The sequence below is a fragment of the Corvus brachyrhynchos genome, unplaced genomic scaffold, assembly GCF_000691975.1.
Source record: "Corvus brachyrhynchos isolate BGI_N302 unplaced genomic scaffold, ASM69197v1 scaffold239, whole genome shotgun sequence".
Classification (NCBI taxonomy): Eukaryota; Metazoa; Chordata; class Aves; order Passeriformes; family Corvidae; genus Corvus; species Corvus brachyrhynchos.
This window is the reverse complement of record NW_008246057.1, coordinates 3,020,815-3,035,047: the sequence shown is the minus strand read 5'-3', so window position 1 is coordinate 3,035,047 and position 14,233 is coordinate 3,020,815. Positions and strand designations below refer to the sequence as shown.

The 14,233-nt window shown below is 42.6% G+C and overlaps 1 protein-coding gene across 1 annotated transcript; it reads left to right on the top strand.

The window, feature by feature from the left end:
- Nucleotides 1-854: 854 nt before the first annotated feature.
- SYPL1 (synaptophysin like 1) lies at nucleotides 855-5,441 on the top strand. The gene is made up of 5 exons (XM_008642563.2): nucleotides 855-923; nucleotides 1,602-1,720; nucleotides 2,882-3,086; nucleotides 3,917-4,105; nucleotides 4,990-5,441. Exons 1-5 carry the CDS (start codon nucleotides 855-857, stop codon nucleotides 5,104-5,106), a joined length of 699 nt encoding a protein of 232 aa, XP_008640785.1. The 3' UTR covers nucleotides 5,107-5,441.
- The last annotated feature ends 8,792 nt before the right edge of the window (nucleotides 5,442-14,233 follow it).

Here is a 14,233-nt window from a genome sequence, read left to right as displayed (position 1 = left end):
TCTTCAAGGCTGCCTGGCAGCAATAATGGGGTTCAGCTAGTATGTGGGACCTTTGGCCAGGATCTGCTTGCAGATCTTGCTATAAGTTGCCCGATCAGGTGGATCCTGCAAGAAGCAGCCACAGCCTCCCATAGCCACCCTTTCCCAAGAGCAGCACCAGACATCCTGGTGCTCCTCAGAGGCCCCCAGTAATCCCAGAAGAAGCTCCCAGAATCCTCAAGATTCTGATCTTGAATCAGAGCCAGGAAACTGCAGCAGCAAGTGCTGTGCCCGTGGCCACCTTGGCTATCCATGGTCTCTGGCCAGGGAAGAGAGCAGCCCCTCTTACAGTCCTCAAACCTTCTTCAGCATGAGTTTTAGCTCTTCACTTTTACTGATGATTAATATATCAGTAACAAAGTGCAGTCACAGAAAACAATTAAAGCTTAAAAAGTCAAAGGTAATTGATGGGATTTTAGCAAGCACATGGGTTGTCAGGTGCCTGTGCCTTGTTTGCCACCAAATCATCAAGCTCAAGGTATGGCACATATGACTGCCCAAAGTGTGCTGGGTGAGGAGAGAGGAAGAGGAAGAGGAAGGGGGTGAGGATAGGGGAGAGGAAGAAATCACTGCTGCCTCACTGCACAAAATGGCCAATGCTGTACCCCCTTGTGACAGTCACTGCATCATTTCCCCATCCCACAGACAAGGCCTGGGACTAAAGAGCCCCAGCTGAGTGTCTGTGGGTGTGTCCATCCCCATCTCCAGGTGATGGGGTGTGGCACAGGGTGCCTCTATATGGAGGTGCCGGGGATGCTGAAGCAGTTGGCTGGTGTTTGTTCTGGTTCCTGCTGGCTGCCTTGGTCTCTCCCATGATGGTGGGCTTGAGGGTGGACTTCAGCATGCTCTTGGAGCCTCTGGGCTTTGTGAAGGTCCTTGAATGGGTGAGTAGAGCTGGAGGGACATGGTGGGGCTGTTTCCTCTGCTGCCCTAGGCTTGGCTTTGCTCCTGTGCCTGGGCTGGATACCCCTGGAGAGGTGTGAGCTACTGGGCTGACAGAGCCTGCCCCAGGTTGCTGGTGTTGGGTGCCCAACACTGGGCTGCTCCTCAGCCAAGCCCTTGGATTGCAGATACGTAAGCTTGATGTGTTAATTACAAGTGTGTTACAGCAGCTTGTGATGCTGTGTGTTCTGATGATTGGAGGTTTAGGGTCTGGATAGTGAAAAAAGGGAAAACAAGAGCTATTTAGAGAGTCAGGTTGATGTGTGATACTTTGAGCATATACTCTCTAGTTACTTGAATTTATAGTTGTGGATATGCAAGACTGTAAAAATATTTTCTTTATCCACTGCAAGAAATACTATGCTGGCTGTTAGCATTAAAAAAGCCAACAAAATAGAAACCCCAAAAATTTTTCTGTGCAAGTGAAATTAAACAGAAAGCATTTTCAAATGGGCTTTGGTTAGCAGTGTTGCTTATGCTTTTGGAATTTAGAAACTCAGCATTTTATTCTTGACATCACTTCATACTTCAGCTTTGCTGCTATTTCAGCTAAATGTTGAGTTTGCTTCCTTTGAGCTCTAGTGGTGTGCACTAATGTGTCTATGTATTAATTCCTGTAGATTCTTGCCATCTTTGCTTTTGCCACATGTGGAGGCTTTCAAGGTGAAACTACACTTCTAGTTTCCTGCAAAGGTGTGGTAAACAAAACAATTACAGCTGCTTTTGCTTATCCATTCAGGTGAGCATTAGCTCTTCAGTAATTACTTGATAATTATTTATTATTCCCTTTTTCCCCATCTGTCTCCTTATGACTATGTACTTACTCTATAAATGAAGATGGGAAACTTCTGGCTTGCTCTGTAGCAGCAATAAATGAGCATTTAGTTGTAATTGTTCAAAGCACTGTAGTTGTTAGTGCCCTATAGGAAGAAGCAGGTAGAAATGGCAGTAGACTGTTATGCTCTCTTTGACTCTACCTTACACTCTAGTCTAGCAGTGCATGAATGTTGTAGAAAGTAATTAGTAAGCAAAACAACACAACCAATTTTAGCAGCCTAATTCTTCATCAATTTGTAGCTGCTTTGGAGGCCCAGATAAGATTATTTTGAATGCTCCTTTATCCTATTTTTGTTCAAAAACTGAATGGAAAAGTCTTTTCAGTTTATTCCACCATTATCTTGGTAAGGGTGTTGGGCACAAAAAACATAAATACTTCAGTGTCACTGCAGTACTCTTGTAGAGACAAGCTCCTTTCCTGGAGCAGGAGGAAGAAGGCTTCCTCTTTACTCTTGCAGCTGCACACCTATGATGAGTGCAGGGTTGGTGCTCCATATGTGTTCAATAAATGTAAGAACATAAATACAGAAATTGATCCTGTGGCCACCCAGTTAAAGCTACTACAACAGTACAGAATTTGGTCATGAAATGCAGCATTGTAACAGCATTTGGAGGGGAGAATAGCGATCTGAAATAATTCTGTGCTGGTCACAGAGTGGTCACTGCTAGTCACATAGGCTTTATTTATTCAGCTTCTGTGCTTCAATTTTTTTGTAGCTATAATGCCTTTTAAGTCCTGATCACCTTGTTTAACTGCCAGTCTCTCAAACAATATTGTTAAGCCTGCTTCCAAATAGGGGATTTTTTGTTCAGCTGCTCTAAAAATGAGATTAGGATTCTTCTCCTGAAGGTAATATTGTATATCTCAGTGTAGGATTGGGCACAATCTTCAGGTAGCTTGACAAACCTTTGTGTTGCATAACTGATTATTTATATGTGTATCTTTCAGAGCAAACTTATACAATCAGACTGCTGAAGCACTGTTATTGTGAAGCATGAAGCATAATTATATGTGCTTCCCACTGTATAGCAATCTCTAACTACACTGATATAATCTTCGCAGGTTGAATACTGTTGTATTTAGTGCACCAGACCCAGAAGGCTGTGGTGGTACTTGGACTGATGCCTACCTCATGGGTAACTTCTCCTCTTCTGCACAGTTCTTTGTTACACTGGCAGCACTGGTGTTCCTCTACTGCCTTACTGCCCTTGTGGTATATATTGGATATAACCACGTGTACCAACAAAATAACAAGTTTCCACTAACTGTAAGTAATACTAAGATATTTGAATGTTTTTACTTTGAAACTACAAAGAGATGAGAAGTATTGTGAATAAGAGAATGATTGGTGGATATCCAGTAGTTACAAAAGTTAAATGGAGAGTGAATATAAGTATGTTGGACTGGTCACTACAGCACTCAAGCAGAAAAGGGGACCCAAAGCCCTTGGCTATCCATGGCATCACACCTTATGTGGTTAATGAAGCACTGGAATGAACTTTCACTTTTTCAGGAGAACAGTACCTTCACCACAACTTTTCTTTTATATCATGCATTTGAATATAATATTGTTCCATAGGTGGGACCTCCTCTGTTAATCTGAGAATTTTCTCTGTATACAGCACCTGCTGTAATTGGCAGAGGGAAATAATTACCTTGTAAATTTTAGTCACCTTCAGTATTGAAGCTCTGAATGAGAAATTTCATACCATGCTTGAGAATGGACTTAGTGACCTTTCAAGCCAAATTTTTGCATATCAGACATCCAGATTTAAATCCTCTGCCCCTCTCCCACCACCTTCACTTTAGTTAACTTTTGCTTAAATCCTCATAAAATAGTGCTAGGCATCTGATTTTAGAAACAAATTTCTTACGGAGGTTAAGACTGCCTTTTGCATCTATCAAGCACAAGCATATAGTTTTGTAGCTGGTTATCAACATGCAGTTGTAATTATAACATTGTTAATGATTAAATTTTCTTGTGATCGTTAGCACTGCTGCAGTTATCTTGGTGCCATAATTGATACTGTCTCTGCCTTGCTCTCATATATATTCTTCCGTTTTTCTGACCTACTAATGAGTATTTCTCTTGTGTAGGACTTGGTTATCAGTGTCTTGACAGCCTTTCTGTGGTTGGTCAGTACTTTTGTTTGGGCAAAGGCGCTTGCTGACATCAAGGTGTCCACAGGAGCCAGCATTATTCCAGGAATTGAATCTTGCAAAGCACCAGGGACAACTTGCCACTTTCTTTCTGTGACCAGCATGGGAATTCTGAATGTGTCTGTGGTATGTATGCCTTCCACTATATGGGCACAATAAATGTGTTGAAAAACAACAAATGGTACCTGAGAGTCCTGTTCTACTGATTGCATATGTTGCTGTGTGTTAAGATTTCTTTATGGGTTATTAGTCATTCAGGTCCATTAGTACTGTGGTAAAACACTGAGCAAATAATTTCTTGAAGGAAACAAGTCTCCTTCTAAAGAAAATAAAGAGAAAATTTGCAGGATCTACCTCTGGAGCTGTTACAGACAGCATTACCAGAAGCATCTGTGTGTCTATTTATGCCTGTAGCCAGGAGCAACTTGAAATATCTTAGTGAGCCACCCAAGTGGTCTGATGACTGATACAAGTAAGGAGGAAATGCTGTGCTGGTGCTGAACCCAGATTTTTAGTCGACTGTGAGCATTTTTACACATCAAATTGAGCTTCCTTGTAACAAAATAGTATGAAGCTCATGTTCATACAAAGAACCCTTCACAGCAGAGCAAATTAGGCTTATTGTATGAACTTCCTAGTGAATCCTGCTTTTCGAAACTCAGGCTGTTATTCTTTGGCCCAGTAATAATTACTCGTGGTCTGAGAGTGCATATGCAGAGGTGCTCAGTGACTGGAAAGAATTTGTCTAATTCTGTGCAAAGGAGAGAGTGAGTGACTCTCTGGTTTACAAAGAACTCTGTTAAATGGTTAAAATAGTTTATAATACTCAGAAGATTGAGGAAATGTATTGTCCAAATGAAAGGGGTGCCAAAGGTAGTGTTTTTCTGGTTTGCCTTGAAGGCATATTCTGGCTTCTTTTAAAAAAAGAAAAACAAAACCCAATCAAATACAACAAATTTCATATTCCCTTTTTCTTCCCCCCCTGCCCTTTTATTTTCTTTACCCTACAGGCATTTGGCTTGCTTAATATGATTTTATGGGTGGGAAATGTTTGGCTCGTATACAAGGACCCCAACTTGCCCAGCCAATGGAACAGAATTTCTGAAAGTCCAACTGAAAGAGTATAAAAGAAGTTGATATTTTTGAAGTGCTTCCACTTTCACATCACACTACCAAGAGCATGGAGCCATTAGGATTCATTTCAATAATAACTGATAATTCATTCAAACTTCTATTTTGTACTATGGTTTGACATAAAGTCTTGGGTAGTCCATCTGAAGTGTTTAATTATCATGAAATATATTATGTCTTTCAAGGTTGTGCAGTATTATATTACAGTATTTGTAGAGCAAAATTTGGAGGTTATCTGGATGCTGACCCTTTCTGGTTCTTAAATTAGCCTTATAGGAGGGAGGGCTGAGAAGCAACTGTATCTGGGTTATTACTGCATCATCTTTAGTTCTGACAAGACTTCTCTGAAAAATGGAAAGTAGATTCACCCAGGGTGTGTGAAAATGCAGTTTAGTTTCTTCCCATTACTGGTACCTTGCAAGAGTCACCTCAGTAGAATTCATAGCTCTGTCGAAGTTGCAGCCAAGACGCGTCGGTTTCCATATAGTCCTTTCAGATCATTGTATCAAATCTGCTGCTGCCCTGTCAGGAAGGACATTACTTCTATGTTTAATATGTTGTTACTCTTTAATGGCTTGGGCCAATCTCTGAACTAGGAGATTTGTTGAATGAATTCACAGCTTCTAGTCTCACTAATATGAGAGCTTATATATGTGTGCAATAGATGATTTAAATGCTTGAAGGAGGTGGGGGAGGAAGGAAAAATAAAGTATGGCCCAAAACACTTAAAAATAATCTAGAAATCAAAGTTGATATATTCTGCTACTGCTTAGGCTTCTTTGTATTTCTTTTGAGGTGCATGAATGAAGTTTGTGTGTGAAAGGAGGTAAGGTGAGATGTCTGAATATGACAAATTCTTGATTGATGTTGTTGAGCTCGTTCACTGGGAACAATATTTGGGTCTTCTCATGTGGACTCCTTTATTAAGGTGTCTGACTCTCTGTGAATTGCCCAGAACAAATGTTTTGACAAACCTAGTAAGAAAGCTGTTCAGGTTTTTCGTTTGTTTAAACTGTTTATGATGAAAATAGACATAAGTATGTATATAATGCAAATTGTAATTGTTCAGTGTGCCAGAGCTATTGATCTTCTGATAGTAAACTTTAGTCTCAAAGGGTATAATAAACTCAGTATGACTGCTGCTGAAAGAATGTGCCTTGGGTCTTTGCTGCTGTGTGGTGGATGCAACTGCATTGGCTGTGTAGCTTCTGGGGCATGGCTTTAGCTATTGCTGCCTGTGCTGGCTGAAGGAGTTATCTGTGCTACAGGAGGGGCTTTTACACTGGGGCCCTGTGGTTTTTGTAAAAAGGACTATGTATCACTTCTGTAGGCTAGTGCTGCCTGGTGCTGCTCACACTTCTTTCTGCCAGCTCAGAGAAGGGGCATTTATAACTTGTAACTATCCAGAATTTCATTTGAATTACCTTTTGGAAGAGGTAATAAGGGCAATTTTCACTTGTTCGCATCACTGTGCATGTTTATTTATTTAAAAACACATTTCATCCTAAAATCTAAAACTCCTATTTTCATATTGTCTAAGAAAAAAATATGGTAATTACACCTTAGGTTTTTCAATCTTTGGGATTTAAGGTCACACATGATGTGGCTAAAATATTTTTTTATTAATCTTTAATATTTTTAACAGAACCATATTCCTGTCTATTTCTTATGTGCTTATCTACTTTCTCATACAGACCTGCTAGTCATTGGCACAGCCTAGTTATAAAATGGTAATTGTGAGTATTTTTGCATATGCAAAATGCATATGCAGCAATGGATTAGATCAGCATAGGCCTTATTGATGGCTGAGGTCTAGATAACAGGTGAAACTGAGTTGGAAATCTTAGCACACTTGACTGACTGTTTCAACAAAAACTTAAGTTTCATATGCACTCAAAGACATCCCTAGTCTCCTTAGGGCTGAAACTTACCCTCATGCTTTTTGTAGAAGAAACAGGTGCATCCCATCCCCAGAGTGCTTTCCTTCAAAAGACAAGGAGATGGAACATGGCAGGCAGGACTATAGCTAGCAAAACAGAGACTCACAAGTAAGTGGTTGTGTTTTGTCAAACAGACACACAAGGCAGCCTGAATTTCTACAGAGCTAAATGCAGAGCCAGGTTGCTGTTAACAGGCGAAGGTAAGTGTGATGTGTAGTCCACAGCAAGCAAGATTTTGAAAAAGGAAAAGTAACCCCATGTGCGCTTCTGGTTCATTAGAGTAAAGCTTGTTTCCCTTTGCAGGGGGGAGGGATTGATGCAGAATACTGCAGGCTTTGATGGCTGCTCGAGTCCTGCAGCTGAGATGAAATGGAAAGTATCATGCAGCAGGAGCAAGCAGCTGCTCTCATTTACCCTGGACTCCCACAAAGGGCTGAGCAGTCTTTGCCTTTGAATTAACATTATATTTGTGCTGGCAGCACCAAAACGTTCAGTATCTTATTTACTCATGGCAGGGGAGGGGGAAGACTGTCTGATTTACCAGCTTTATCTTGACTGCACAAGAATCACCATTGCTATCAGGAGATGCAGTTTGCTTGATCCCTCTGTACTGAGGGAACAAAGGGCCTGGATCTCTGCCAGCTCTCTACAGGTAAGTAATCCTCAGCTGGCAGCAATTTTTCTTGCAGCCATCAGTGGAGCAAGCTCACAAAAATCCTCTCATACTGCAGGAATTATTCTGGTAGCACGCTATAGTTATGCAGCCCTAGCAAGTCAAGTGCTGTATGATCCCTGGTGTGATGCTAGAGAGGGGGATTTTGATCAGAAACCCATGGTGGGAAGAAAGGCTGTAAGGTGGCTGTGAAGGAAAATAAAGCTGAGGGGTCAGCATGGGGTAGCAATAAAGATCTCCTCAGTGAAGAATAGAATCCATTAGCATTAGGAGGTGTTTAAGGAAGCAAGTATGTTGTGGTTTAGGCTGCTGTGACCAGTGATGTGATGGTCAGGCCTCTGTGACAATGCCGAGAAATGTATATTCTGTGTGTGCTAACTCCCAGGAGGGTCCCTGCTGTGGGAGCTGGTGTGGTGTCAGTGTTGGCTGACAGCTTTGCCACCAACCTGCAAGAAAAGCAGTAGGAAATCAAATCCAAGAGAGATCTGGCAACGTCAAATCCCCAAGAGCCAGTGCTGACAGTGCAGAATGGAGTTGCTCTGGGGACTGTGTCCCTTAGGCCCTGTCACCCCAGTGAGCAAACCCATCTGCAGCACAGGCTGGGGCTGGGACACTGAAGCAGCAGCTGACAGGCCAGCAGCACTGCTAGGTTTGATTGTACTGGAGCCAAATGGTGCTTTGTGATGGGTGGTGAATTCCTCAAGGCTCTGGCTCTGCAGCACACTTGGCTAGCAGTGGAAGCTGTGGATGTGGAGTTCTCACTGAAGGTGAGAAAGAAGACAGATGCCACTTAGATGTGAAGAGCTGTAAGACTGTGGGTTCATCACCTGCTCATGGACACAGGGTAGCTGCAGCCTGTTCATTTTTCCCCTTTGCCTAGAACTGAGCAGCCCATAAGGCTGGGACCATGGCAAACAGTGGGGGGTGTATTTGGACTGTGGTTCTCTGTGGCGGTTTGGCTGCCTGCTCTACTGCAAACTCCTGGGGAGCTGGTAGGGTACCTCACGCTTGGAAACTGCCTGAAGATGGTCCCTGATGCTTCCACAAAGGCCCACTCTTAAGCAAGTCATGACAGCACATCAAACATGGGTCATGGATCATCTACTTATATTCTTGTAGCAGTATTTTGTATGTGTTCATTCCTAACATATTTGCTGTACTGCCTAAAGCAAAGTTGTTACAGAGACCAGAATCAGAAGCTAGATTTTGCTGCTTAATCACCTTGAAATACTAAGCTGATTAATTAATTAGTCAGAAGAATGCTACAATGTAGGAGTGCATCCCCATCCCTTAAATACTCGGGGATGAGGGAGGCTTCTTCAAGTTTAGGATCCAGTCCATGTACATTAGCAACACTACAGAGTTGCATTTTAGAGGCTGACTGAAATGTGGAATTCCCTTCTGTGATGTCAAGTGAATCCAGGTGTACCCTTATAAACACTGCCTTCCTACAAACTCTACATATTTAGACCAGGGAAAAAGAAAGGAAAATTTCAGACTTGTGTTTTTTACAAATATTCCTTATAATTTTCAGTTGCAGTTTCCAGAAACTTGCCTGTACTCAGTAGCACTCCTCTTCCCTGGTTATTTTGTTCATCTCAAGTTGGGAAGGCAGGAATATAGAGCTGTGTTGTGCTATCCTTAAAATTTGTTCCCACATGGACATAGTCAAAGGTTTTGCCCTTTGTTCCAGGACAAGAGCTCTAGGTGTTAGGGAAATATGTGCCAACACTGACCATATTTTTCTTTCCTTCTTTCCTTAAGGAAATCTGCCTCTGCCAGCCCCTATTCTCAGCTATCCACGTTTTCAGTTAATGTTTCACTGTGGGTTCTGCTTAGCTGACACCGGAATGCTCCCTCAGGGTTTTTTGTTTTTTTTTGTTTTTTTTTTTTTTTTTCCTTACCTCCTGGACCAAACCCATAATAGTAAGAGTATTCTTCTAGCTGTCTAAGTAGGTTCCCTGTCATTCTGCTACATCAGCATTTTTTGCAAATAGTGGGGGTGTATTTGGACAGCTGGTTGTGATGCCTTAAGAGGCCTCCTAGAAAACAGAGACTAGATAGGAGTAAGGGAATAAAAGAGGTATTTATTTGAAAGGCTTCAAAGGTACACCCTGGGGAGCCTGAAGCTATTCTCAAAATGGACCCCAAGATGGACAACAGGTCAGGAGTTCTTCCCCCTTTTATAGGTTTGGTTCATTTGCATAGCAGGGTTAATTCTCCAATTAAAGCTTCAGTTTGCCCCTCAGCTTACTCCCTCCTTAGTGGCTCTTTGGTTTATAGTTTTGGCCTAGGACAGTCTTGGTGTCCTTGGAAAGCAGGGCTGGAGAGGCTTTGTTATGTCTACCTAGCATGAGAGAGCAGAAATTAACAGGCTCCAAGAAACTTCAGAGTCACACACCAAGCAGTACAGAATTTGAAAAATACACAGGCTAAAACCTAAGGCATCAGTTTTCATAATCCATCAGGCCCATGGAATCTGGTTGATTTTTGTTGCTGCCAGGTGATTGTACCTGTTGCTTGCAGGTACCTGTGCCCTAGCAGCAATGGATGGTTTCTACTCACTGTTAAATCCTGTCAACAATTGAGCAACTCCTCATTTATTCATAAAACATGCTCTGTCTTTTCTTGGCTTATGACTTCATGTTATCGCTGCCAGCTGTGTTTCCTCCTTACCTGTCTGTGCAGCCATTTGGCTTAATGCAGTCATGGAGGAGGCTGTATGCTGGAACTTCACTCACAATCTGAGTAAAAACTGGTATTAGCACAAGCTTTAATCAATTCACCTGTTTCATTTCAATTTAATTCAAAGTTTGAGGTAGCCCACACTCAAGTCCAGAGTTGTTGCTTTCTGTGGCTTAAGATTAGTAGCTGAATCCTCTGGGTTATTTCTTGTCATGTAAAGCAGTAGTCATTTTATGTGCTGTGCCCCCCTATCTTGGGATGTTATTCTATCTGTTGTTGTACGCGCTGCTCGTCTCAGCTTCTTTTTATTCTCTCATTTATACATAACAGCCCCTAAATCATCTTCCTCTAGTGACTTCAAATCTAACTCTCCACCACTTTCTTCAGATACAGCAGCTATTTTTAATTTTTGCATCCCAATCTGCTTTTGCAAGCATCTAATTTTAGCTTCACATTTAATATGATCAGGTTCCCTTAGAGCTCTCCTTTGCTTTGGGGTGAATGGCTGCATTGTGCATGCTAATCCTTCTGCTGGATTCTCCTGCTTTATGCTTCTGTGGCTTTTCTTTCCCTTTTTCTGAACTGGAAATACTATATTTCACTATTACCTTTATGAGCCACTAGACTGTACTCCTTTCTAAGTTTTGTAGAATTTTCTTTTTAAACAGCTTTTAGATCAGAGAAATTATTTTCTGCTTTTACACTGGCTCTAGCAGAACAAAATCTTTTAGCTGCTGCTTCAACAGTCACATTAATACAGGAATTGTGTCCTCAGGTTTCATTTCATAATGACTCTAAAGTAGCTAGAGAACACTTATTCTATATTGTGCCTGATTCTATGAGCTGAAATGGCACACCTCTTCTTCCATAGGGAGGTGGCTATAGCATGGAAGATCTCGGGGGTGTTTTTTTGTAGATTCTCTTATATTGCTCAGATTTTCAGTTGGCATCTGGGTGGCATTAGTGGCTCGTAGAGGTCTCTGCCTGCAGTGACATAAAGATTGCTGTCCAGCAAAGAAACAAAAGACTGCAAACTGTAAAGGACAGATGCTGGCCATTCAATGAAAAAAAATCTTTTTCTGGTACTATGAACCAGCTTAGTCTGCACACAGCAAAAGGAGATTACGATGCCTTGAGACTGAGTTTGACCTACTCTTACAGATGGGCTTCATGGAATATTGCATTGGGAGATTTCCCTCTCTTCAAAAGGGCCAGCGTTGGCTCTGGGCCCTTTACTGACATGGTGTACTTCTACTGCCCTGGAACAGATCCTGTTTACACCATGGAAACAGCCAGCAGCTCAACTGGACATTTCACTTTGAGCTGACCGGCAAACAAAAGATCCCTGATCACAAGCAGAAGAGGAGAGAAAAAGACACAATATTCTAATAATGAGTCCAAAGGAGAAAAACTGTGATAGAGTTCTTCAAGATGCAGCAGCTCAGAGCCAAACTTGGGGTTTTCAGAGGTTCCCAGTAGTGACTGTGGCACTTAAGGCATCTTTATGACAGTGTACAAGCTGTGATCCCAGGCACAACACCAGCAGTACCCCTGGAGAGGACTCATACAGAAATTGGCATGGTACTGGAAAGGTCTCTTCCTAGAAGATCATGAATGCAGGTAGATCAAGCAATTATGGTTAGAGAATAAAATAGTATGTGCCAGTAGAGGAGATGAGAGTGATTATTTTTAGCTTTAGTTTCCACAGAGACTGTGCATCAAAAGTAATGAGAAAGGACTGGCAGGCACAGGAGGCTTTTTGCATTCAGCTCCACGAAGAGCATCTCAAGAATGAACCTAGACCAAGAAATGAATTTGAGAAATACTTTGCTGAAGTAAAAAAGCCAAAGGGCATGTATTTCCTTCTTGTCCTGAGGCCCTGAAAGCTCTTAATCAAGGAAGTAATTTAATTTTGAACTTATTGTCTTGTTTAGTATGTGGGCACTTCAGAGCTTTCAACATTTTCTTGCTGGAAATAGAGCAGGACTGTGGGAAGCTTGGAAGATCTCTTCTTTCTTCTTCACGAGACCATGAACTTATTTTTCCATGAGCTGAGTAGTTACTTGTATGGATTTACAGCAAGTGCAATAGGCCTCCAGGCTGGAATGATGGAGTTTTACTGGCCACGCATATGCGCTGGTGCCCCAGAATGGGGAGGAAGGATCAGTCCCTTCTGGATTAACCCCTAGAGCTACCATTTGGTTGCAACCCCCTGTCATGACCTACAGCTAACAAAGCTGAAAGGACAGTGAATCTTTCATGCAAGAAGAGCCAGCAGAGTGATTACAGCCAAGTTCTGGCTGGAGGCACTCTGGGGCTGGCTGCTGCTTTGTTTTGTTAAGCGGGTAAGTTCATGCTCTTTTAACTCTTTGGGAAAAGCTTCTGGTTCAGTGATGGGGCAGGGTCTCTTCAGGAGCATGTAAGAACATGGTATTGATTCAACACTGGCTCTGCATCAGGAAATCCCTGTCCTGACTTAAGTGTCAGAACAACACTGAAGTGCTGTCCTGAACTGTTACTTTAGTTCTTTGTTGATCATCTGAGCTGGCTCCCTCACTCCATGTGCAACAGTGGTAGGGAGGGGACAAAAGGGTATAAGGTACAAGCTGCAGCTCTGCTGGTCCTGGAGGGCGCACTGAAGTGCGTTAGCTGTCAGCTGTCCCACGGACACCATCCACCCTGTGCGGACAGACAGGGAGAGCTACACCAGTGCTCTGCTCACTTCCCCCTTCTCTCTCATTCCCTCCAGCACCAGTGGGGTTGGTAGGATGCCAATATGCATCCTGGCATCAGGCAAAGTAGTTTGGGAAATTCCTTACTGAGGTTTGTATATCACTGAGGTTTGTATACCACTGAGCTTGACATGTTGCTGTTGGACATTGGTGGGACTCTGGGCAGGCTCAAATGGGGTGTTCAGATATTTGGGGAGGCTTTTGGGGTAGTGATTGACAGAACAAGGTGTCAAACTTCTTTAGACACTTTCAGAGCTGGGTAGTGGCTGAATAGGTGAGGTTTCATGTCTGGATCTTAGTCCTCACCTTTTAATATTTCATAGCAAGCAAATACTACTGTATTTTGGTATAGGGACTAGGAAGTACCCTTTGGCAGAAGGTCACTGGGGGAAACTGGTGTCCATTTTGATCTCTTTGAATGCTGTCACTTTCCTAAACTGCTTTTTTTCCCCCCCCCTGAAATTTTGGGGGTGTCTGATTTCATAGATGCTTCTGCCACAGGCTGCATGCTTTTACATCTGTAAGGCTGTTTCAGAGTAAGTGTATTAAACAGCTAGCCCTGGTGCTAGTAGTTAACAGAGAAACCTCAGCCTCCTCTCTAGGTGTCAGTGTGGTTATACTGCTTGCATGAAGTGGGAAGATGTGATCAGGCTGGATATTGCAGGGAGGAGTGTTTAGAAATTCAGTGTGAAAATGGATTGAATATGGTTCCCTCTTGCTTTGGTGTCCATGGCTGTGCAGAGAACTTCCAGAGCATCCTTCCCTGCCTGCCGGTTGCATCCAGTCTGTGCAGATGTAAAAGAGTAGGTGATGAAGTACAGGAGCATCCATTCTATGTCTCAGATAAACAGCAAGGAACGGGTCCAGTTCAGTGTGGCAAAGGGAAGAGCTCAAAGCAAACGGAAAATAGGTCATTTGATCGCTGCTGGAGTGACCCAATGTGCTCTGCAACGGATTAATCCTATAAGGGGATCATCTCTTTCTGGATACGGCTGCATTGCTGTGGTGCCTTAGGCTCCGGCTCTTTCGCCTCCCTTTTCTCAAATTTACTCTTCCTTCTGCCTCACCCTGTCTCACGGGCCCTGCAGCCGCC

What these genes read in the sequence shown, in the direction of transcription:
- SYPL1 (XM_008642563.2), top strand. Translation starts at nt 855, where the DNA reads ATGGTGGGCTTGAGGGTGGACTTCAGCATGCTCTTGGAGCCTCTGGGC. An exon ending in ATAACAAGTTTCCACTAACT is followed by an intron (nt 3,087 to 3,916) that starts GTAAGTAATACT and finishes TCTCTTGTGTAG; the next exon opens with GACTTGGTTATCAGTGTCTT. An exon ending in GAATTCTGAATGTGTCTGTG is followed by an intron (nt 4,106 to 4,989) that starts GTATGTATGCCT and finishes TTTACCCTACAG; the next exon opens with GCATTTGGCTTGCTTAATAT.